Here is a 25,971-nt window from a genome sequence, read left to right as displayed (position 1 = left end):
CACACACACACACACACACACACACACACACACACACAACCTGTGATCACACACACTACTTTTTTGCACACAACGCTTTAACAACGCTGCGCTTAAATGCCAATGCAGCTCAGCCTTCCTCTAAATGGAATTTGAGTGAGTTTTCCTCTCCTCTGTTTTGTTTTGAGTTACAGTTTTTTTGCAGTTTGGGGTCCCTTGGTCAACATTTTTTTTTAAACATTCTCACTTCATACATATGAAGGGAATCTAAAAGTACAAACCAAAGCTCGTCAGGCACACGGCTAAGTGTCTGAAGTATGATAACGAGAATGATAAAAAACCTTTTGACCGAGGGTTCTCCCTTGTCTCCAGCATGCTTATTGTCCTCGGAGCACCTCGCCTTAGTGAGCACATCTGTATCAACCGCCGTATCAACTATCATATCAGTAAAACACAGAAAGTTTAGAACCATAAAAGCGACATCCAGCTGTACGAAGGATCATATAAATGTTTGACGAAAGTGCACATTAGATTTGTGAGTAATCCGTTTCATTTTGAAAAGTCAGCTTTTTAAAAACCAACATGGCTCAGTTCAAAATTTTGTTTAAAAATTTCTGCCGCCGTTTCTCCATCTTTTGTCTGTCTTTTGTTTTATCCTGATTTCCCCCCCCGCCCCCCAGACTCTATGAACATCATGCTGCTGATGGAGAAGCTTATCAAGCCAAGCCGTCTTGTTTTCCATCTCACCACTCTTGAAAGGCTTGGATCACGTGTCTGTTGTCCACACAACTGCCTCATTTCTTCAGAGTATAATAGAGTTACCAACTGTCTGGAATGACGTTTTACTACTTTTATTGACTTGGACTTCAAACTTTTTGATGTGTTTTGAAGAGTGCATAAATCCAATAGATTGGCACTAGCAAGCTTTCCACTGGGTGCCGAAGAAGAGGGAGCCTCTTTAAAATTGCACGCCTTTGTAGTAACGAGTTGCTTTAATGGAGTGCGACCTACTGGCAGTCCCTCACTCAGACAGACAATATCAGTAATAACACGAGCACCACCATGGTTTTTCATAAAGATCCCTTTGACTGGACAGAGACAAAGGAAAAGTGTGCAATATTAGACAGTGCAGTGAGTCATGATGGTGTTTCCACTGAATTTGGAAAATCAAAGAAAAAGCTGTGTGCTCCACATTGCTAATGGATTTCACAGCACTCCTATCTCTGTGTTTGTATCCGAGAAGCAGTTCTAAATGTACTGTACCCCTGACCCCTGACCCTGTTTGTAGTATTCGAGTGCTGGTGTGTCTTCTGCGAAATGTAGTTCTGAGAGTTTGATCTTGTAACCTGGATGGTGAAAACGACATGGATTCAAGCATGTCTTATCACAAATTGAATTTTTCTTTTTTTTGAATCTCTTTAATTGCATGGGGAACTCTGCGTGCCATTTATTTGTGTTTGTTTGTCCAGTGAATGGCCTTCAGAGGCGTATTTACTTTTAACACGTTAACTTATACTTAGCTGAAAATAAAACAATGCTTACCATTTGAATTTAATGGTATAAATAAACAAAAAGGAAGTAGGCTTTTAGTTATTTAACTGGTATAGCTCTCTTTTATTTAATCTTCAGAAATATGTATAAACATGTGTACCTTGTAAATTGTGTGTATTTTAGGGATTTGGTGGGAGAATTCCTGTATGAATTGTAAAGCTGAATGTAAACATTTCACTACAAACCGGCCTATGTATTAAACTAAATAAAGATCTTTTTTAAGCGAATTCAACTGCGTTGGTGTTAATGCAACTCCGAGCCGCAACATCTCTACCGCCATAGGAGCAGGTTGTATAATTATTAGGAATACTTCTTCGCTCAAATGTCCGAGTATTCAGTAGAGATGACTAATGACTTTGCCGTCATGGTTGCCATGTTGGAAATGTCACTGTTAGGTGATGGGTTTTTCACTCCACGCCCTTCGCATTCCTCTGTCCCCAGAATAAAGACGTGTTCAAACAGTGTCCGAGGAACCCTCAGACCCTCAGACGTGTGATCTACCTAAATCATCTTTTTGGCAGACTACTCGGGAAACACCACCGCGGGCATAACTCACTCTACCAGTGCTTTAACTGGGATGTGCATAATTCCTGGGCGATTATGAAAGGGTCGGGGCTGGCAGCGAGAGCGAGGACTCTTCCCTTTTAGCATATCCCTCATCTCCTGCCGCAGCCTGGAAATATGTCTCGGTCAAACAACAACGGAGGCATACGGTGTAATAATGCCTTTATGTGGTCCAACCATATGCTGATCTGTAGCGCTGCTGTTTCCTCATGCTTACACTGGAAAAACGTCAGCTACTCAAGGGGCTGAGCTGACAGATTCTATATTTCCTGTGAATATTTTACAAAGTCGGGTCGATTCGCATTACTTTTACAGCCACATCATGAGGTGTGTGTGTGTGTGTGGTGGCCTTCCTGAAAGCCCCCCCTTCACTGCCCTTTGAAAGCTGAACAATGCTTCTATTATACTGGAATTGTCATTTAGTGCAGAATTTAATTCTAAATGTGGCAGCAAATACATTTTTTTCCGTTCATTTAATTTTTTTTTTTTGTCAAATAAATTGAAGAAAAAAATTGCTGTTGCAAGTTCCCCGACAAACCATAGTGGACGTCCTCAAATTGCTTGATTTGTCCAGCCAACGGTTCCAAACTCAAAGATATTAATTCACAAACATAGAAAAGAGAGAGAGAGGAGATTTTTGTTTGATAAATTGTTTTATTGATTAATCAGTTTTCAAAAATGTTGCAGATTTATTATTATTTTTTGCCATTTTACCGGAACTATGGCAAAAGTAATTGAAAGTACTTGACATTAATGGTGTCTTGCTTTAACATTTAACCTCGTCTCTAGAAGTTAATGTAACAAGTTTAATTAGGCATTTAATCGCAGAAGTAACATATAGAACAACCTGAGGTGTCCCATCGCCGGGTCAGCCTGTCCCCTGGCTAGTGGCTTTGTGCGTCTGCACAGCAATGCTAATGTCACAAGTGCACAAATATAGACAGTGGTGGACAGACTGACCTTGCTATCCCTCAAACAGGACCTAATGAGAAGAAATGTCATTCTTTGGTTGGCCTGGTCGCCCATAGATATACGCCATCACTGGCAATGGGTCAAAAGTGTCTCTACTGTGGTGTCATAGACTACCACTGGCGGCACAGCAACAGCAAGGAAGTTCGGCTGATGTGGAAATGGAAAGGGAGAACTAAACTCTTCTTTTTGCACATCCAGACTTAGTAACATGCCAAACCTGTCCTGCCCCACCTTGTTGCCTCAGAAGCCTGTGAGCAGCTCTGCAGGGGCAGCTTGATGGACCGCTTTTCTGTCTTGCATGCAGCCAGGCCCTAAGCTAACACAGCGGATCTGGCTCTCATTAGCACAGTCCTGTCTCCCTGCTCCTCCTCTCCTGCCTGTCGTAGCGGCGGGCCGTATGGCGTAGCGTTCAGACGAGCCCCTCAGGGGGAGCAGTCATGCTGTCATGCGTAAAAACGTTACGAGACGTCGGGCATCATTTCATAAGGTGTTGGGTTCCCAGACGTCACTCACTTTGTCATGCTCGCTGCCGGTTTGCTATCGGGTAATTGTTTTCTCATGCCGGCTTATAGGAGCGAAGAAGAGAGTGAGAGGATGATTGGAAAAGATCATTCTCTGCCACAACCACCTGAGGTGTATATTGTGGTGAAGGACTAATATGTTCCCCATGAGATCCGCCCCGTGATAATGAGATCGTGATAGGTCTGGATGGTACTCGTGTGCAGCAGGCCTTCTCGGAGTTCGCTTTAACTGAGTTCTTTGGGCCCTCGACTTTTGGGGTTGAACCTTTGCAAACACGATCAAACCTTTCTTTCCTTTCTTACCCTAATGACCTTCCTTGTTCTGGGCTTAAAGACTGCAAGGCACCTGTAGGTCTGCAGAGTGTTTCACTGTTTACGTTCTGAGGTGAGGTAGAGGAAAATGCCCCTTTGCTCCCGCTCTTTCCTCCCCCAAAAGTCAGCCAAAGCCGAGCTCTGGCCTCTCTTAGGTTACCCTCTGAGCATCAGAAGGCTGTGAGGTAATGACCGGCATGCCCAGAACTGATGGCTCTGTCACTGCAGGTGGAAACACTTTGATTATTCGGAACCTTGTGTTTACATTGTTGCACCCGTTTACATTTAGACCCTTTGACATTTCATCAGGCAATGGGAGCGTCCTGTTTCAGGACTCTGATCTGTTTTGATCTGTGTGACCTGCTGGAGGCCTTTTGGGTTACAGAGAAGTCAGTCAACCCCCCCACCCCCCCTCCTCCTCTTGACTCACTATGACAATCCTTGAACCTTCTTGTGTGGGCATGGCAGTATTTTTATATGAAATAATATTTCAGCTTAGGAGACTACCTGAATGGTCATAGTGTTAAATGTACAGAGTAAAAACATCTTCGGGGGGGGGAGAGTCCTATCAAGAATGACGCTGGATTCTGTCAACACATAGGCTTACCTACATGCTCAGAAGCAGCGGGCCGGTATGTGTACCCATCAATCACACCAGACCCCCATAACTTAATAAGAACAGGCCCCGGGTAAGCAGGAAACCTCGATCCTTGTTTGGTGTGAACCTCTGGCCTCGGATCCATGTAAGTCAATTCAGCTAGTAATAGAGCTGTAATTGAGTTTCCTCATAGTTGATACTCTGTCAATCTAATTTAAACCTAAATGATTGTATTGTAACCCACTCTTGTTATTTTCAAAAACACAGCGCCCTGTGTACAGGCCCTAAAGAAAGCAAGGAGACAGCGACTCCTCACCCTCGAAGAGAAAACTCACCTCGCAGTGGGGGTTGCGTTCTCCCTGGCCTCAGGTTACTGTGTCAAGGGCCGAAAAACAGAGCGGCGGCAGGGCCACTGCTGCCCTGTCGGAACGAAATGGAAGGATGAGTAACTTCACTCGTCATCCCAACACCCGTAATTCCCCTCGTTCGCGGCGCTCCCGTCCCGTGTGGCATATCTCTGGCCACACGCCGCCTCTCCTTCTCAGATTCTGCGGCCCCGTCGTCGTCATTCAGTGTGTCAGGACGCCCAGCCGGATCTCACTCATGCTACCGCTACAACATGGAAGCAAATACCCATGTACCCGGGCCTTCGGCTTCTATAATAAACTAATCACTTTGTATCAACAAGGGATGGGTGTAAGCTTTCCACATGCCTCAAACACTTTCATGGACTGGACGTATGCTCCAACTGCAGTGCTTTGCTCACAGTGAAAAGAAAAAAAATCCACATTAATAAACTCTCTTTTGGGTGAGATGATTGGCATGTATAGAAACAAATTCATTATTTTGTATAAATAATCTGGCCCCTGTGTTGTAATTGCACTGCTTATTTTTCTTTGCCAAGCCGATCTGGATTTTGGGGTTGGACCAGAGAATTTGTTGTAAACCACCAAGTCTAAAGACCCCAATTTCACTGACTTTGAAGAGACAAGGGGGTCTGGAAGGCCTTGCAAGATCCGTTGTTTCTTCTTCGAAGCTGTTTTTCCACCAGGCCAGACCTCAGCCTTGTGGAGTTTCGGGACAGAGTTCAGAGGATGAATTTTTTAGCACTTTCTTTAGGTCTTGCAGGCTCTTGTAGTATGAGGCCTTAACCTTATTACAGGTCCACATCGTTGTGTTTTGTTTCCTGACCATTTGCACTCCTCTGCGCCTTGGATGTAACCCGAGTTTAGGTTTATTACTGCAAACCACAGGCAGCTCATGCTCTTTGACTGTATCGTGGACAATTGAATTTGAGAACACAAAGCCAACCTCTACCTCTCCCACCCTCCCACCACCAAGCTAAAGTCAAATAAAGCTCTCTTCAAGGAAATCATACCCAGGTCACACAAACGCAAACCACTTCACATGTACGTGGGTTTCATTTAATGCGGGCTGTGTGTATCCCATATCCACTTTGTCGCGGGATTCCCTTTCAATCAGATTATGTGGAATAACAGAGGCGTGACAAGTGTTTTGTAATCAGTATCGCTCGCAAAAGTCATTTAGCAGGGTTCAAGCTCAGGTACGTCTCTCTGTCTAATGGCCCGAGAGAGAACATTGTTTGATCTCTGGTTACTCAAAGCTACTTAAAGATCAAGAAATGAGGAAGCAGATCTTTAAGTGGAGATTTATCAGGGTCGGCCATGTCAGCATGGCCCAAAAAGCACGGCAGTGCAGCTTTGTTGTTGTGCGCCGAAGAGAAATCACAAAGAAACTACAAATCGGGGCCAAACAGATGAACAAGAAATTTGAATGAAATATTCCACATCCATATTACTGCTGATCGTAGGCTTTATATAAATCTGCAGTTTAATGCAGCGCTACAAAGACATCGGCTACGCAGTATCTACAAACGCAATGCATTTTCAGCTCTCTTGTTTAATACTCAAATTCACAATTTAATACATTTAAGTTATTTTAACGTAACTGCACTAATATAGATGACATCCAACCTCGTCAGAAGCGTAGATGGTAGGCTGCTTGCTGCTATGCTGGACTGGTTACCCTTTAGAAGGACTTCTTTAGCTGCTATAACTTTGTTCCTCCGTTATGACGGGGTTAGCTCCTGCCCCATGTGGGGTACCGAACAAATTTACTGATGTCAGATCATCAAAATTTATTTTTATTAATCACAGGAAATAGGTAGGAAGAAGTAGTTCAATTTAGTATTAGTTGGGGCTAGCTGAGGATTGAAGTCATCTCACAAGCTTTCTTAACAGAGTTCTTGAACACGGTTTCAGGCCTTGGGGTTGAACAAGTTCTCTTGTTTTGACTCTCTGGTGAGTTGTTAGAACACATTTCTATGGCCTAATCATTTTTACATGGTTAAACAAATACCAAAAAGTCAGATTCTCGCATAAACTCACTTTTGACTAAATATGCAGTGACTTTGTTTTGGCTTTGTGGGGCAATGCTGTTCTTGCAGTTTTAACCCAGAACAGTTTTTGATTGTTTGTTTCAGACGTAGATGTCGGAGAAAACCGACACCTTCAGATACCTCAGACTTGCTAAACAGATGTGCCTGCATGTGAGCGTTCCCTTATGCTGCCTGCATGCAATGCCTTTGTGACTGTCTGTGTGCGAGAGCAGCGGGGTGTATAGCTACAGTACTGGGGTGGCTGTTTTGTCTACACCTCGCCACCTCCAGTTGCAATATGGCTCATTTTGTTACCCTGCTGAGCTCCAGCTTGTCTTAACATCGAGTGGCACAGACTGGAGAGCTCTCTTTCACAAACACTGTGCCCAGAGCGGGCTTGTAATAGAAGACCAACCCCCACCTTCACCGCACCGCTGCCTCGTGTGCCTCCTGTGGCTGTGGACAGACATTGTAACAGTGGTGTGTGGGTGTAGCGTGATCCTGCTTCCCCACAGTTCCAAACCTTTGCTTCATCGCTACCAGGGCCTTGAGCAGCTCACAAATTCACTTATGGTGCTGGATGCCTGGGCTCGGCCTCCCAGCATGCAGCAGTGCTGCGCTCAAATATTTACATTCATCCAATCGAGCAGCAGACAGTAGCACATATACGTATATATATATATATTTCAGTGAGGTCATGAGCTGCCATCCATTACCACCTCCACTGTGTGGAGATCAAGGGATAGCTCCTGCCTCCAGAACAGACCAGATTAGAGGTGCAAACACTGTTCAGGATGTTCCTCTGTTTCTATCCATTTCTGGTCCGACTTGCTCACTGTCTTATAGAGCGTTAGATAACCAATATCTGTAACATAAATATGAAGCCACAGCCAATAACCAAATAGCTTAGCTTCATATAGCGACTGGAAAAATAGGGAAACATCTATTCGACATGCTACACTACTATGACTTTTTTATACACATTTTAGGATTTTTTTCAACATACTATACTATGACTTTATTAGAATTTTTGCAACATTTTTATTACTGCAACTTTTTGTTGCTTTTTTCGACATACTATAATAATTTTTTCAGAATTTTTTCGGCATACTGTACTATGACTTTTTAAGACTTTTTTTTTTTACTTACTACACTATGACTTTATGAATTTTTTGCGATATTGACCCAATCCCAATGTCCCCCCTAAGGCCTCTGGAGTGACCTGGTTGACACGCTCGTTGTACGTCTAGATTACCAGTGATGTGCGTTGCATTAGGTACATCATCACAGACAAGTTTGTTTAATGATAGATAGTTAGTTTATTTTCTTTGTTGTGGAACAACGTATAAAAGGTCCAATTCTTTCCACCGACAGTAAATGCACCAGTTGCATTTACACATCACAATAGCGTATAGCGGTCAAAACCCTTTGCTCTTCCGGGGTCAAACACCTGACAACCACGGGGAGCTCAGGACCTATACACCTGAGCCCAGGACATTAATACAGAGCCACCCAATGTATACACGGAGAAATGCAGTTGTATTTACAACACCATATTTGGCTCTAACACACCGGCCCCTAATTGTTAACCCAGACAGACATAACAATTTAAACAAAATACAACAAAGGAGCCAAAAATGTTAAGTTATGACCAAGTGCATTACAGGCAAATAAATTTACACTCCCTGTAGCAAAGAGAGTTTTGTTACTGGCCTATCAATGTTCACCTGTTGATCCTTGCAGAGGATGAGTGGATGTTTGGCTTCATCAAGCATTGCTCCTCTGCTCAACCTTCCTCCAACTCTCAAGAGTTCGCTATTCAACGATGCTCCTTGGAACATGGTTCCACCGTGAATCCTAAGGGATTTAGTGACGTCACCTGTTAAATGGTTGAGTGTGAGAGATTGTAAGGGCTTGAAATGGTGTAAATACCAATGGGACAGCATTTTGCTGCAACATATGACGTTACCATAACAATGTCAATTATGGGTATATATTTGATACTTTTTACTTAGAGGAAATGGTGCATAGTTTTAAAATCTTTTCACTTCAGGTTAATAAAAGACCACCTCAAGGTGTCACTCAGAGAGAACCAGGACATTTTGATGGAGTATTTCAACTTCTAGGTGATACAGATCATAAGTGATTCACGCATGATAATATATTTAATCCGTATTAACTCACAATTCACACGTTTCCTACATACTTGTGATATTGTTCATATATGAGGCTATTTTACACATAAAGTTGTTCATAAATGTGTCACTTTTATGTCGTCGTGCCCTGAATATTAGCACGATGAGCTGCAGAGCGTGAAACAACCACTAAAAGATCATCTTTAATAGAAAAGGCGCTGATATGTTTCAGATTTTTAGCCAATCAGAAAGACAGCTTTAAATTGACCTGTTTTTGAATGTAGTCTGGTGTAAACCTCGCTGTGTAAAATGTATCTGAGTGTAGATGTACTCTGTGTAAACTGTAATAAAGCTTCCAGACTGATAGTAATTATCTACACACATGTTTTCGTGCTCGCACATATTTATGTTTACAATAAACAGCTGACAATAATCAGTACAATACACAGCCTAATCCTTCATGTGCTCATGAATTATGAAAACAAAATGGTGTTGTGAATATCAGAGCAGGTCAGGTGTCATTTTAATCATGTGACAGTAAACTGTGTTGTGTACAATGAAACTGTATTGTGGTGATTGTGTTCATGGGTTTGATAGCAGCGGCGCTGCGATTTTTGCGTGTATCCAAAAACCGGTTGATATCCACGTCCTTCATAATGCTTATAAGTAGGTGTGTTTCTCTCCTAACAAAGAAAAGTGCGTTTTTCTTTTGGGCATATCCACTCCAGCTTTGCAAACTGTTGGCTAGTTGGTTTGTGTTCAATGGACAGAGCTGGTCGTAAACAGGACAGTGCCGTAAAAAAAACCTATTGAGACTCATATTCTGTGTACGTCCAAAGAATGCTCTTAAAACCCAAATAATATCAGCATATCCCACGTTTTAATCTGAAAATGATCAGTTCGGAATAAGGCCTAATTCAAAATGTCCAAACAGAATATGTTTAAATGAACCGCATTAAATTGGGGATATTGTCATATTTGGATTGTCAACTTTTATTGCCTGTTCCATGCTGAACTGCCTGCAGAGACAGAGTTATTCTGAGCCTTTTTATCGGGCATCAACATCACGTTTACTTCCGTATTGTCAAAAGAAATAGACTTGAAGCCTAAATAAAAGCTTCAAGTCTCGGTTATGAGCACAGAGCTGATTCACACGTCTGTGTAGATTTAATTACGAGTGTAAAACGCGTCTGATACACTTAAGCTATATACGTCAATTTTGGGTTGTATTCATTCAATCAAAAAATGACAGCAGTGGTAGTTGCACACACACCTGGCAGAGATCTGCACCTTTCTAGTGTTTACTGCACACACTTCTATGCTTCTGCTTGTGTATAATTTATTGTTATAAGTATTGTGTTAAGTTTTATTTGATTGTGTTAAGTTGTATTAGATTGTGTTAAGTTTTATTTGATTGTACTGTTGCTGCACCGAGACTCAGGAGGTGGAGGGCTTTATGAAGAGCTTCTTCTGTGAGAGGCTGCTTCACTCATGGTGTGAAGGAGAGAAACCAAAGCTCTTCCTGCTGCTGTCACACTTAACAATCAACACTGCCACCAGTAGAAACTGACACTATGATATAATGATTTTTCCGACATACAATACTATCATTTGTTTTACATTTTTCAACATACTGTACTTCTCAACATTCCTAATCGTCTTTTTAGAATATTCTAATGCTATGACTTTTTACAATTTCTTTTTTGACATTACTTTTTATGACCTTTTATGAAGATTCTTTGACATACCATACTTTTATGACCTTTGTTCTAGGAGCTAACCGGCTAATGGCTGTAACCTTATAATTAATGTGATTTGTATACATTTTTTCTCTTGGCAAGAACCAAATCAGCATGTTTTCTAAAATGCCTGCACTATTCCTTCGAATCAAATAATTCTGAGCAAAAATGATGACAGTTGTCTCACGTGACCAGTGGAATATTTACTTTCTGTCGTGGCAATACTGACAAGTTCTAAGTTGCAGTGATCGGCTACAACTGGAACAAAATGCAACTCCATGCAGTTTTTTTTAGACTTCTTTAAAAACATTTTGTGTCACATGCGAGGGAGAAGTCAGACCTTTGGACACTTTCTGCTGTCATGTGAATACAACCCACCTTGTCATTTCTGCGTGGCCCTTGCTAGTAATGCTGATTCACAGAATGGCCTCTTCTCCGTCCTTCCAACAGCCCTGAAATGAAGCCCACAATGGTCACAGCCAGGCGACTCTGAATGAAAAGGATACTGTATGTGACCATATATGTCCTCTTGAGGTCGTCCCACAGCCATCTGCTCCCAAAAATGGTATAAAATGTGATGATTAAACTTAGAGGAAGAATTCAGAGGGTTGCACAGTGCGTGCTCTGTAGGCAGTGAAAGGACCATATTTTCCAAAGGCCTCGGGAGGTCTTGTGCGGTCCTTGCCGAATGGTGCCAAAGTCACGCAGTGGGCCATAAAGCGCTACTGTACACATCGCTGAGGTCTCCGCCGAGGCACATGAACCACGGCTGAAGATGAGGCTCTTGTGTCTCCAAGAGGATGCCACGCAGAGGTCCCCTCTTGAAATTGGACTTGGTCTTGGATTTGAAGTATGTGGTTTGAAGTATGTGCTCGCAACCATCTACTATGAGTGTCAAATACGTCCAGGATTTGGGAGGAAGTGATTCTATTTTTTTGATCAATTTCAGTACCAAACATCCAATGAAAAAGCATTTCCAGAAATGTATATACCTCAACGGGCTGAAGTTCCTGAGTGATTGGTTATGTGTGACTGGTTCTCTTTCCAATGACATAATAAAATTGCATCATTTGATCAATTGGACTGCCCCCTCAGCAAAAGTAATGTTTTTCAGTGTCTTACTTTTCAAATCCAGGTATTGTTGCTTTGGAAACACAATAAGCATTGGCGAGACCCAATATTGCACAGTACCAGCAAAGTGTGCCAAAAAGTATCAAAAGTAAAATTATTCGTTATGGAAATTGGTCACTTTGATAATTTTGTATTAAATCATAGTTTTACTGTTAACTTACAGTATGAGTTGCATTTTATCTTGCCTACTTTATGTACTGTTGAGTAGTTGAATCTAGCAATGCATCATATTTTATTACTACTAACTTTCAGATAAATGCAACAATATTTTCTTTTTAAATGTTGTGTTTAAGTTAACTTAGAAGCAGAAAGTAGCATAACATGTAAATTCCCAATTAAAGTACAAGAAGAAGAAAGTACAATAATTGACTATATGTACTTATTTAGTAAACCTGCATCACAAACTGCAAACTTTTTTCCTACACTCTCTATAAGCCCCCCTTCTATATTTATCACCAAATCAGAAATGTCTCAAAAGGGGTTGGACAGTAAACACACCATCAGTATTAAACGCTAACATCTGACTCAGCTGTTAATCTATAACAGCTGCTTTTCATTATGGTTTACACACTGTGAAAACACAACACCATTCTGATTACAGATGGCCTAAAAAATGTGACTAATAGTTCACTCCAACAGAATTAAAAAGGGATGAAATTTGGTAATTTTTCAAATTACAGCCAGTAGATGAGATAAATTAGTTACATGGAGACAGCATCAATTTAAATGAAATAAGTCAGATCATATTTCTAGCGTTTGGTATTCCAGCAGAGGCATAAATTGAGACAAATTGTTCGTCCTCCCAACTTTAATGGGCTGCATGTGAAGAACGATGAAGTGTTTGATGCAGCAAGGAGTCAAACCAACCCACCTGACTTGTCTTTACCCAGCAGCACTACACCCACGCTGCCTGGACAGGATTAGATGTCAGTCCACTAAAGCGGAATGCTTCCAGTGAGTGAAGTCGGAACCTGAATTCATCAAACTGCGAATCATCCGTGACGAGATTGTGAATCCAGACAGCACCGCTCCACGGTTTTACGCCTAACATATGTATGTGTTTATTTCACAGGGGGAGGGGGAGGAAAAAATAAAATGAAAATAAGACTAACATCTGGAGGAATGGACTCCTGCATTGGCCGAGTGTGCCCATTCGATTCCAGATTTATGGTAACATTACAGTTTTGGCTCCGGCTGCACGCTTGAGCAAATGTGAGCTCTATTTATTTGCTGGCCTTCAAAACTGGCTGCCACAATCATGCCATGCTGCCTGCCAGGTCTACAGCCGCTCACTCTGTCTCTATATGTCTCTCTCCCCCCGAGTGTTTAAATATCATAATATGCTCTTATAAAATGGTTAAAAAAAAAGTGTACGTGTGCCACTCAAATACCACTCTGACTGCTACGTAATACCATCCTGTTACTGTAAAATATGTCCTGGGAGTTTCACTAGGTCTGGACACATGGAGGCCCGCTTTGTGTGGGATTTTTCCATATGACTATGAAGGCGATTGAACCCACCACCATGTAGTTTCACACACACACATGCTCTTGAATCCCACTCTGGCCGTCAACAATGTATCTTTGTGTTCCCAAACACAAAGTGTTAACGTGAGAGGACCTTCCAGTCTCTCTCCAGGGCTCCGCTCGCTGCCAAACCGCATTCCTCCGGCAGCTGCCATTTCTTACATCTGCTGCATTGACGTGGTTACACTTGACTGTAGTGAGGAATGTATTTAGCTTTTCTGTGATGAAATATTACACAGAGACACCAGGCCCCGCTCTCGTCAATGTCTTATTTGTGATCCCCCGGCTGTCATTATGTTATGAGTGGCTGTGGCTTCTGTTTTGCTCTGCTGTCTGCCCGCTGCTGCTGCAGCTCACGACGGCTGGTGGAAATACTCTCTGCCCCCAAAACACTTCCAACCGAGTAATGATGTAGACATTGGCTCCAAAATACTGTGTAAAAGCAGATTTATCAGAGAGAACCCAGAAATAAAACTCTCCACTTTCACCCCCAACAAAATAATTCATTGGTGGTTACGTTAAGTACGATTTATCGATACGGAGGCTATTAATTCAATTTACATATAGCTTAACATTTTTAAAATCATTTTAACTAAGCACAAATTAATATCAAACCAGCAAGAAAGTAACAGGTATAAGAACAAACCAGACAACAGATTAACAAAATAGAATTAACAGAAACCAAAAAACTGCGCTTATCTGTATATGTTTATTATAAACTTGAATATTTTAGTTAGTCTCTTCAGCATCGTTTTCAGACGCAGCAGGAAGCTGTTCTCACTGACAAATATCTGATAAATTTACTGTGCGCTTCCTGCCCAGCATCAAACTGTGGACAAAGTTAGCAAATAGCAAGTGAGCGAGCATGAAATAATGAAGCATTTAGCAGCCAGATATTTTTCTCAGGAGTCAGTAGAGACCAACACAGAGCTAAAAGTAAAGTGAATAAGGATTCATGGCCAGGAACACGACTCCAAATTGATTCCAATGTTGGTCCGTGTGTCGGTGCGTATGTTACGCTGCCTCTAATTGACCAAAAGAAAACAGTGATAAAGCCTTGATATAACTTAAACATATGAGTTCACACTTGTCATGAATGGGATATTAGGTATAGAGACTGAAACGGTTTTTGAACGAGGCTGTAAACATGTTTAATTCTGCTGTAAAGTTGAGCATTTCAACTTGTTGATCTATGGAGATGGATTCGACCAAAAGTTTTACCAAACCTAACCAAGCAGTATTGATGCCTGAACCTATAACATAATTTTGTTTGAAACGGCAAACGTTTCTTGACCAGTTAAAATACTATACTACTACTACAAATACTACTGCTAACTACTAACCTTGATAAACACGTATCTAGATATGTTGATATGAAATGTATTTTTGGTTCAGAAACGTTGCGATTCAAAGTATCCGAGGTTTGCAGAAACGTACATGGCCAACATTTTATTCTGGCGACTGGGTTGGTGTACAAGTATATATGTAACCATGATACATGAGATTAAGTTGAAAGCGACAAAAAAGCTAGTAAGTGGACGATGAGTTGAGATAATTTGTCACAGACCGAGTATGTAATGTTTTAAAGCCACTATTGCCTATTTATACACAACGTATAAATGCCCTTTGTGGTGGTTAAAGAGATAGTGCTTTCTGGTGTTTTTAACTGGCCCTGCATGTGGAGGGATGACACAGCCACCTCAATGAGGCACTGTCTGCATAAATTGCAATTACAGATTCCGCTTTCCTTAACAGCCCAATCCATCAGGCTGAAACCAACGGTTCAGTGCCTGGTTGAGGGCAAAACCCAACACGGAACGGGCAGTCCTATCTGCTTTGGAGGATGAACTTTGGAGGGCAAAGTGGCTCGCTGGTGACACCACAGAATGCGAAAACAACAATCATGCAATCATGGTATATGGTGGTGCTGTGAGTGTATTTTGGAATTATGCTGCCTCAGCTACTGGCAACACCCAAAGTTCATTCACAGGAGCTGAAATAAGACTGCAATGAAAGGGTTCCTCCAATGCAAAAAATAATACCTTTTTGATATATTTGAAACATTATAACCATGAACTGTTTGTACACCAAGTCTTCTAGAACAGTAGATCCTCGGTTTCCTCGACCAGGGGTTCCAGCTTTCTGACTTAAAGCAACGTCTTCTTCGCTCATCAGGTCACATTATAGATTCAGAGTGGACATACAGTTTGTTTCACTTGTAGGATTTTCTGAGGCCCACAAGAGATTACAAATCCAGCATTTCACAAAACAAAACAAACGTTTTTTATCATCTTTTTTTTTTTTAAAGCATTTTCAGATATTATTGGTAGCAACAGTAGAGGTGTTCAAGAAATATGGGAAGGAACATAGAGTAGAATGACATTCAACCATGTGTCTGAACCACTCAGCCACCTGTTTGCCCGAAATAAATAGCACTTTGATTAAATATTCTTAACTCAAGGTCCACTTACTTTGCCTTTTCCAGAGCTTTCGGCCATTTTGACTTTGTTTTTCTCTTGTCTTTCAACTCATCTCACCTGATGTCACATGACCAAAGTTCTGTCATGGAATAAAAACTGAGCAAATATGATCACATTTATCTCCTTTATTTTATCAAACTTCTGTTACCAAGGTTGAAAACATACTTTCACGCTGAAAACATAGTTCTTTGTAACATAAATCTATGATTTTTATTTGTATCCCTCAAATCTTTTTATCCTTTTATGGGGTCCTGACCACCGAGTTGAGAGCCACTGCCCTAGACCCTACACCTGGCTGAGACCAACAGCAATGTGTCAGGGTGTGGCTAATTTACATCTGTGGCCAACCATGGCAGGCTAGATATAAAACATTATTTACTAGTAATTGGCCAATGTGAGTGAAAAAAAGGAGCCAAGCACGAACAGATCTGAGGTAGCATTGACTTTCACTGTGGACCGAAAATGCGATGCATGCTCTTTGATGGGGAAGCATCCCTCAAAGACATCAATGTGTTTTGTGTGTTTGTGTGCTCCAAATAATGTGAAGGAGAATATATCTGAACTGAAACTCGGGGGATTTCATGTGTATATGAAAATAGATACGTCATCTTAACTTTTGTTTGCACCAACAAAACAGAACATACCAGTTCCCACCCGACAGCACGCGCATCGTTCCGCTCTCCGCAGGTCCTTCTGCTTAGTCTTGATCCCGTGTTGGCAGCGAGCACTGGCTTGGACCCACGGCACCTCTCATTGTTTGTAGCAGCTGTCTAGTCGGTCTGTCTCAGGAGCTCAGAGAGCAACCAATTACCAGGATTCAGGCTGTTGGGAAACAGCTTAGGTGCATGCAGCTACACCGCCGGCTTGTCCAGCCCTGTTGCTGTGTGCGAGTGACTCTTGGATGATCTGAGACAAGGGATCCAGGGAGGAAATTCACAGGCATTATCCTCCAATAAACAAACAGGGAGATCCGCTGCATGTGGCTGTGCATGGTGGGCCTGTTTGGCTGTTGGAGGACAATGGAAAAGGATCAGACTAACCTCTGAACAACAGCACTGAACACGAGACCTGTGTTGCAGGGCTTTGCGGTGAGTCTGTTACTGGGATTATGTCAGTTTACAGCGAGGAGGAAGAAAGTTTTTGCGTGGTTGGAGTTTGTGTAAGCGCCGTCTCGCCAACAACACAGCATGGTGCATGTACTGAGCAACTGCGGTCTGTGTAATCATGAAAACTTGACACCAGGTATCAAAGCAGAGATTTCCTGCATTCGCTCGCCTCCAAAGACCCATTTCTGTTCCATTTCGTGAAAGCGGTATCTCCCTTTCTGTGAGAGCAGTTTACTCTGGCAACGGAGCAGAGTGTTTCTAAACCATCTACATTTATCCATTCCCCAATGCTCTCAGGTCAGAACAATGTGCATGCCTCCACAGCCTGTTCTTACGAGAGCAATTGACCCTTTTTGTTTAACACTGGCATGTGTCAAATTTTTCCGCCCGTTTCAGACCCAGACTCTCTCCCACAACAAAATAGAGATGATGTCCACCTGGAATAACACCCAACATGTCCCCATTTGGCCAAATGCAGCATTTTGCTTGCGGTTCCGTGTAAGCATAGCTCTCTCCCCCTTGTTCCCGGTGGTTTTCTGAAGACGTTTATTATGAGAAATGAAGACAGGAAATATTTTTCAAGTGCCTTAGGTTAGCTCAACACAGAGAAGACTGAGAAACCGCATCACAATGGAGATGAAAAATGTCTTTAATACAATAATGGAATCAAGAAGACAAACATGGACTGTATTGCTCACTTTAAAATGAATGATTTGAGTCTTGTCTGACACAAATAAAATTGCAAACTAGAAGAAAGGCATAGGAATCTGATTCTTACTTGGGGGAGAATGGCCTGGATCAACAATTTCTCTCCATTCTGACCATATGTATGAGTAAATATTTCAAAGAATATTAAATGTTTGAAGGAAAGCCAGAAATCAGAACTAATGCTGAAATAACACATTCCCAGCGCATACCTGCTTCATTGCAGTAATTCATTTAGTCAGTAATCGGTGTTAGCACCGTGCAGTGTAATCCCTCTTCAGTGTTCTCAAACTCAGACCGCATTCATCTACAGATGTGCACTTTGGGAAAATATGCTAATTTCAGTGGTATAATTTGTCTGCTTCGCTTACCCTTTGTCTCCTGTGTGATTAGCTCTGGTTCACACAGTGTGCATGGTCTGAGCAGTGGCCTGCATGCATCACCTCCTCAAACATCCATGAAGTTACAGCTGATCCTAAACAGCCCCCGGTCCCAAAATGATTGCAAGGCCGGACCAAGTTTTTAATCAGTCAATTCTTTCAGGAATCTAATAATTAGGCCCGGCGATTTTTCTCATATTTGAGTCCAAGGGCAGGAGGCAAGCAGTAGACAAAGTCCTGGCTCTAATGAACAGGGGCTCCTTGGAGCATCCTTCACAGCAAGGTAACTAATTACTTCAGCATGCCACGGGAGTCATATTTCCTCATCAAATGAGGAAATGATTTTCAGGACGTCTGCGTTCTCCGGTTTCATTCCGTGTGGTTTTGCCCGCCGTCGGTGAAGTTGAGTTTCTGGCCGACTAAATGGCCAAGGTGAAGTCTGGAGTCTGTCAAGTCACAGGCCGCGCCAAGCGAGAATCTCCACTTGTCCGTCTCCTGCGCAGAGATAACCATGCAGTTCCATGACTCCTTTCGAATATGTCAGCAGCACAGAGAGGTCAAACAAAACAAAAAAATGAAGGGAGACGCTATAGGCAGCATGGAATATCACTTAGTTTTTCAATGGAAAGTGTTGCTCAGCGAAGGTGGGGTTTGGCCGGCTCAGAGCAGTGAGGGGAGAGAGGTCAACAAACCTGATAGGATTATTTCAGGAAGTGTCCGGGTGAGTAATCTCATAGGGCCACGCTGAGGTCTAGGGGCAGCTGATCCACGAGGAAACCAGCGGGGCATCTTGTTGGGCGGTTTAGCATCTCCACAGGCCAGATTGGTTCTAACTGACGAATGGAACCACAGTACACAGGGCCGTCCAACACTCAGCAGCATTTACAGCTTGTGGCGTTCGCTGCAACCAGCTCGGGAACGGCTGCCGTCAACATCTTTTATTCCTGTCTCTCAAAATCAGCTCTTGCAATCTTGTTTTCTCCTTCAGGATCTTTCTCGCTCCGTCTTCTCTGACGCACTGTTAAGACGGGTCTCGGCCCCAGCTCTGTGGCAGAGCTCATGTTCAGGACAAGCGGTGGCATGGTAGAGCCATTAATATACAGGAAAGAGAAGGGAGACTGAGCCCTGAGGCAAGGGACACACCTAGGAAGCATGAGACATAAATTCAGGCTTCCCCTGTCCTCCTTGAGATGCCTTCAGACTCAGACACTGCACAAAGGCTCAGTTGTTCATTGACGCTATCATACTGGATCCACAATACCACAAGGGTTCAAATTATATGTACACACTTCTCTAGGTATCCACATCACGACAGCGGATATAGAAAACCCAAACTTTATGAGATCTTTATTTAAAGCCATTTGTCTCTTCCTGCTGCTGCTGCCCGCTTGAACTCCTGAGAGACCAATTTCGATCTGATCCCAGGTCAAACAAATAAAGCGAAGCGCCCAACATCCTTCTAAAGGTAGCAAAAATACACAGGAGATAGCCAACGCTGGGGCCCAAACCACTAATGTGTGGCGTGTGGTTGACGCTGTATACATTCAGTTCTTCCAATGGTTTGTCGTGATTAGTTTGTTTAGCTCTTAAAAAACCACCCCGCCTTGTGTCGTAAACAAACATCTTCTACATTGCGATCAGTGTCGAGAGGTGGCCCATGGTTAGAATTAAGACGTTAGCCTGGTGACATCAACAAAAGAAAACAAAAGAATTTGTATTTGTCTTTCCTATTTGTTATTTCCCTCTCCTTTCAAATGGTAAACACACTGACACCCCTGCAGATAATGTGAGGCTCTTTAGAGAAGATAAAGGGAATCTAATATTTTGCTTTATAGCTGCACTGATGATAGTTTTTTATATCAAAAATACAATATATAACTAAATGTAATGTGAGAGGGATGGTTCATAGAGAGGATTGTCTCCCAACTTGGCTCTACAAAGTGTTTTAGCATCTTATGCTAGTTGTTGTGATGTACGACCTGCACTTTAACTACTTTAGGTTGAGTCTCACCGCTCTCATCAACCTCCTTACCAGCTGTTTTCAGAGAAAGCTCTAAAAATAAAAAGTCACTGTAGGCTCAGCCCCAAACTTTAGACAAAGTTAGCTAGTGAACACAGTGAAGCATTTAGCAGCTAAGTAGCTGATGGAGACCAAAACAGAACTAAAAGAAAAGTGAATATCGTCGACATTAAATGCTTATGTTGCTCCGAATCTAGAGGATGTATGGAATCTGAATTTGTTTGCTAACACGTTAGCCATTTATAAGGTGATGATATATCAATGTTATGTTTATGGCAACAACAACTGTCTATGCAAAAAATTAATGAACTATCAAAAGCTTGTGAAAATGATAGAATAAACAAACACAAGATGCTTTGCATTTCATTCAGAGGTTTATTCATTCATTATTTGCTTTGACCAAGTAACAACATTTTTTATAAAAGAAATTTTACATGAGAGCAACTCGGACAATACAAGGAGATATGCATTTGGTCATTGGATTGAAAATCCAGTCTCTATTAAAACAAACAAAAAAAGAAAAATTCTCAATTTATATAACTTAACAATAAAAAAACAAACTATGGTCACCACTTTGTTTTTACAAAGTCTGCAATAATAATTTATAGGCTTTAATACATACCGATGCTTTTCCATTTGTCAGCGTGGTTGTGAAAGCGAGGGCTCGAGCTGGAGAAAGGCATGAACAGTACCAAAGTCCTGGCCGTGGAACCCCCCCCCCTTTTGTTAGAGCTGCTGTCGTTGTTGAGGAGTGAGTGCAGATAGGTAACAACAAAGAATGCTCTGTTGTCTCTGAAGCCTCCTTCCCTCGCTCTCTCTCTTCCCAGCGAGCAGGTATCGTGTGAGGTGTGAGGGTCGCGAGTGGTCCAGAGGTTCAGAGGTGCGATTAGAAACACAAGGAGCGGGCCCGGCACTGCCCCGCAGCTACCCTTCCTGGATCAGGTGTATAAAAAACACATGTGGGAGCCCACAACCCCCACTGCATAAGCAAAATAGTGCCTGGGGATTGGCTAGTGCGATCGATTTCATGATACCTCCATAGACACGCTAACAGGAATAATACAGGGTTGTCCTTCGTTTCTTTTACTTCTCGTCACCTTTGTGTAAAAACTTCTCTCAGGCTGTGTGTTTTCTGATCGAAAACCAAGAACTGTAAGTGCAGCTTCTTTTTTTTGTTTTTAAACAGTTTGCACATTCAAGACATTAAAGAAAACGTCAAAAAGTCACTTTGTGCAGCTTCACTCCTTCTCAAAGTCCTTGACCATAAGCGCAGTATTGGTTGTCAAAACTGCACAATTTATAAAGGAGTGTACATTTTGACACACATAAACAGTACCTTAAAGATATACATAAAATTAAAAAGTCAGCATAGAGAGCCAACTTCAGTTTCTCACATGAATCCAACTCAAACGTTTACAACATTTGCGCCGTACATAAGTCCTTTATAGAGAAGAGATTCTTTCCATTGGATGACACAAAGAAGCTCTTAATGCGGTACGGTTAAGTGAAACCAAGTACGACCTTTTCATCAAAAACAAAACGACCACACATACACAGACTGACAATAACAAATACTTCGAACACTTGCTTGGCCGACAAAAAGATAATACTGAAATGTATTTTTGAAGACAAACAAAAAAAAAAAGAAAAGCGAGGGGGGAGAAAGTCAAACTTTTAAGTCTGTCCTCTGGCTTCTTGTAAACAGCAATTTGGATGTAATGCTAAACAGCTGAGAGGGCTGAGGATCAAAAGGCTGGGGGGAGCTGGTGGAGGCTTTTTTTTCTTTCGTTTTCTTCTTTTCATTCACACCGGACTATCTTGTTCTGAGCACAAACATGTGAAAAGGCGGCACTGTCCTCATAAAACACTGATAACGCAAAGCAAAAACATCCCTTTTAGGTCATGGCATTGGTTCGTCAGAACAGATAGTGTAATGAACCTTAAAGCGTGCCCCGTAGGTCTACGTACATCTCTGCCACTGCGTGGGTGGACGTGACTTCATTCGGGCCCAGCTGAGCACTTGGGCACGTTTCAGCAACCCAGATAAGAGCGCAATCCTTAGCTGGGTAATGAAATCCAAGGCCGACACGTGGACAAGGGGGAGCGCGTTGGGTCTGCTTATCGATCTGCTGCTCACGTCAGGGCGACGCATCTACGTATCCGACGGTTATTGTTGGCCCGCCAGCAGCGCGAGGCCGACTGAGACAAAACAGTGTTCGGTACAGTCAAAATGAAGACTCCAGTCAAAATAAGCACAATTCCTTGAGGGATTTACTGCTGGGTATTTTTTTTAGGACAGTTTGTGTGTGTGTGTGTGTGTGTGTGTGTGTGTGTGTGTGTGTGTGTGTGCTATTCGAGTTCAGTGCCTCAGATGGTGAGCTCATTCAGTCCTTAAGGCACTAGGCTGCTATGTATGGGGAGTTTCCATTCAGAAAATCCTGAATCACAACTGTGACACTAAACTTGTTAAAATATTCCAAAGAGGCACCTCAGGATCTGTACTTTGCATTGACCACAGTGGGCGAGTTATTTGTCTGAAAAACAAAGGCACTTTTGGCAAAAATACAAATTTTCGTAGCATAAACAAACAGGAGAAATAAAAAGAAATAAATGAGACTCATCAAAAATAAGTTAACATTACAAAAGTGTCTTATTTAGGAAATACTGCAGAAAAAACTCCTCGATGTTTGTCTGTCAACCCGGCAAAGAAAATGATGGTCAAGGCCTCCTTTGCGCTATTTTATACACCAATAACAACCAAAAAGAATGGTTTCTCTGTTTGCCCCCCTCCCCTCCCTACACACAGTTCTCTTTTCACTTCTTTGGGAGTTTTTTGTGGACTCCGGCGAGTTTGCTGAAACAGGAATGTTTGCTGGTTTGCATAGAGAGATGGGAGGATGACGTCAGGGCTAATACTTGTGCATCAGTGGCACTTTAACAGTCTTGATCTCTGCTATATGGGAGGACTTCTGGATGATGCAGCTGGTGGTCCCAGAGGCGCCGTCCTTCCCCTGCGCCAAGTTGGTCAAGGCCATGGCGGCGTTGATCTCTCTCCAGTACGTCTCGTCTTTGCCCTTCACTCTCTCCTTTTGCGTAGCTCCGACGCCAACACCGCCACTGATGATCGGAGGAAACACGCAAACGTGCGCAGGAAAGAACAAAACAAGAGAGCGGGGAGTTAGAGGTCAAGTTCAGCTTGTAATGAAGGAAAATAGAGGATTTGATCTGAGCGGCAAGGTAACAGAAAGTCCACTCACTTGTCACATTTACTTGATCCATGGTCTGTGGTTTCTGAAAGTACAAGAAGAAGAAAAAAAAGGTTGGTTTTGCAGAGTTCTCTGGGGTCAATGATTTATTGAACTCTAGCTGAACGTACAGGCTCAGGAGGTGTGTGTGTGTGTGTGTGTGTGTGTGTGTGTGTGTGTGTGTGTGTGTGCATGGTTCTGTGTGAGGTCTGCACTGTAAGTGTACACTCTGTCCAGTGCAAGCATGTGTTGCTCTGTTTTCTCTCTTCACTCAGATGCTGGACAAAAAGGACGTTTTGCAAGAAGCCGTCAAGAAACAAGTTGACTAATAGGATCGAGTTGAAAGATGTTTCTTATGACTCATAAACTCCATTCCCTAATATTTTGTCCGAAAACAAATGGGCCCCAGCCAACGTAATTGAGTTGTCTGAGGAAATCAGATTGAAAATGACCGAGCGTAAAAGATTTGAATGGGAATGAAAAGGCAGCAAGTGAGTCAGTGAGAGGAAGATGGATGTCTGCTCTTTCTTTTTTTCTTTTTTTTCTCTCTCTCTCTCTCTCTTCAAATGGGAGCAATCTCTATCTCATATGTAAAACATTAGTGGGGAATAGCAGAGTCATAAAACAATGAAACCAAACTTGTGTGTACTTCAGCACGCGGCGGAGAGAAAGACCGTGTGCATGTGTTGGTGTGTGGGTGCGTGGGTTAATTTGTGCATGTGTTTACGCCGAACCTGTCTAGTGTCTCGGGTCCAGTGCGTTTTGCCCGGCAGTGAGTACGATGACAGAGGCTTGGCGTTTCATGAGGCATTTAAAGAGCATCTGGATTCCCTCGCCGCGCAGCCTCCAGGTGCTCTCTTTAAGTAAACCAAAGAAACAGCTAAGGCCCTGCGAGCTTTTGAGAGGTTCGATCGTGACCAGATGACTGGTCGCCTTAAGATCATTCAAAAGAAGGCAAATTGTCTTGGTTTCCACTTAGTCCGAAGGTACCAAAGAGATTGACTTAACTCGTACCTCCTTCACCCTACCAGACGTCCCAGTGGGTAAAACCAGTCTCTTGAACCCTCCACGCCACATTTCCCAGCGAAGCGACTGTCTAGACCTGAGCTGCCGGTTTAACGAGCCCTTCTTTGCGACACCGTGACCGCAACGCAACAGTCGACGGACGTTTCCGAGTGTTCCCTCCAGCTAATGAAAATCTGCACCCCTTCATTTCCACTGGAATTTCATTCCCTGTGATTGTCAGACTGGAAAAAAAAAGGTTGCGCAAGGATACAGTGTTCAGGATTTAGCTTCATTGCAGACCAGTGCCAAAACTCCCCATTTCCTCCGGAGTCGGAGAAAGCACACCCTGAGATTTTACCGCTCTGCTTTGTCACCTCTAACCTCGCCAAAGCCTCTCATGGACTTTCCAAAGACCTGGATCCCGTGCTCGGGTTTTCGTGAGCTGCCATAAGTGCCTAATTACTCCCCCCAATGTCTTGCTCTGTTCATCCCTTGTTTTCCAGAAATGTTCCCATGTAGCGTGACCCGCACTGACAGTACCGGGTTTGCAATGCCCCGGGCTAATATGGGCCCGATTATGAAATTTCCTGTAGTTTTCCAGTTTGGTCTGTAATAGGTGTATTCCACAGAGAGAGATAGGCTTCACTCTCAGCAATTTTCTTCTGTTGATGATCCTTGGACAGGAGAAGGGAGGAACGTGTGTGTGTGTGTGTGCATGTGTGAGAGGGAGATGAGGACATGATAACCCAGAAAGTACAAACGACAAAATGAGATTTTCAGGTTTCAGTTCCAACAAAACCCTCACATTCTCGTCTGGCCACAACTCCCCGCTGACCTATCTCTCCCTCGGTCGCTATCTTGCTTCATCAGCAAGTCCCTCTTCCTTTATTGATATTCCCCGGGTTCCTTGTCCTCTGTCCTCCACTCGTTCACCTCTCGCTGCAGTGATCCGCTGTAATACCTCGTGATCCAGGTACTTGGAGACAGACCATTCTCATGCAGCCCAGCCAAGAGAAATGCAACGTTTCCCCTCCATGTTTTAATAAGGGCCGACTTTGTGCTTTGTCAAGAATAAGCACCTTTTCCATATTTTCAAAGCTTTTTCAAAGCCCTTGATGTTATCCATCTCTGCTGTATCTCATGTTTTATTTTTGTTTTTTTTGTTTGAACCAATTGTGAACATTTGAAGACTGTGAAGGCATCTTTTCTGCGATCTAGTCTCTCAATTGCTGCCAGTGCTCAGAAGCGTATTGGTCCTGAGTACAAAATATGCACCATTCTCCATAATCACAGCTCTGTAATTACAGGCCAATTGCACTGTTTTCATATGTTGTTTGTCCTCCCCCAAAATAAATTAGCTCGGTGTTTGCTGCTGCGGTGCTCGGTGTATGGATCGGTCGGTGACAGCAGCAACCGGGTCAATGGCAGCAACGTCGAAGACAAACAACATACAGTAGAAAGTGTCTTTTTGTGTGTTGTGAAGTCACTGTGGGCTGAGAGGTACAGCGTGCGGGTCTTTCCATCCACAGCTTTTAAGTGTTTTCAGTGTGTGTACTTGTGAGGCATGTACAGATGACAAAACAGTGTTTCTGAGGCCACCCTG

General features: G+C 42.7%; 1 protein-coding gene across 1 annotated transcript in view; it reads right to left on the bottom strand.

Moving 5' to 3' along the window:
• Positions 1–20,496: 20,496 nt before the first annotated feature.
• mkxa (mohawk homeobox a) overlaps positions 20,497–25,971 on the bottom strand; it is a 25,084-nt gene continuing 19,609 nt past the window's right edge. The window contains exons 5-6 of the mRNA XM_031872417.1: positions 23,376–23,409; positions 20,497–23,235 (exon numbers count right to left, since the gene is read on the bottom strand). Coding sequence (XP_031728277.1) covers positions 23,028–23,235; positions 23,376–23,409 — 242 coding nt within the window. The 3' untranslated portion in view covers positions 20,497–23,027. The remainder of the gene's footprint in view (positions 23,236–23,375; positions 23,410–25,971) is intronic.

This window comes from Anarrhichthys ocellatus, unplaced genomic scaffold (assembly GCF_004355925.1).
Source record: "Anarrhichthys ocellatus isolate YVR2014 unplaced genomic scaffold, GSC_Weel_1.0 scaffold63, whole genome shotgun sequence".
NCBI classification, from domain to species: Eukaryota; Metazoa; Chordata; class Actinopteri; order Perciformes; family Anarhichadidae; genus Anarrhichthys; species Anarrhichthys ocellatus.
The sequence above is the reverse complement of the archived record's forward strand: the minus strand, read 5'-3'. Positions and strand labels throughout refer to the sequence as shown.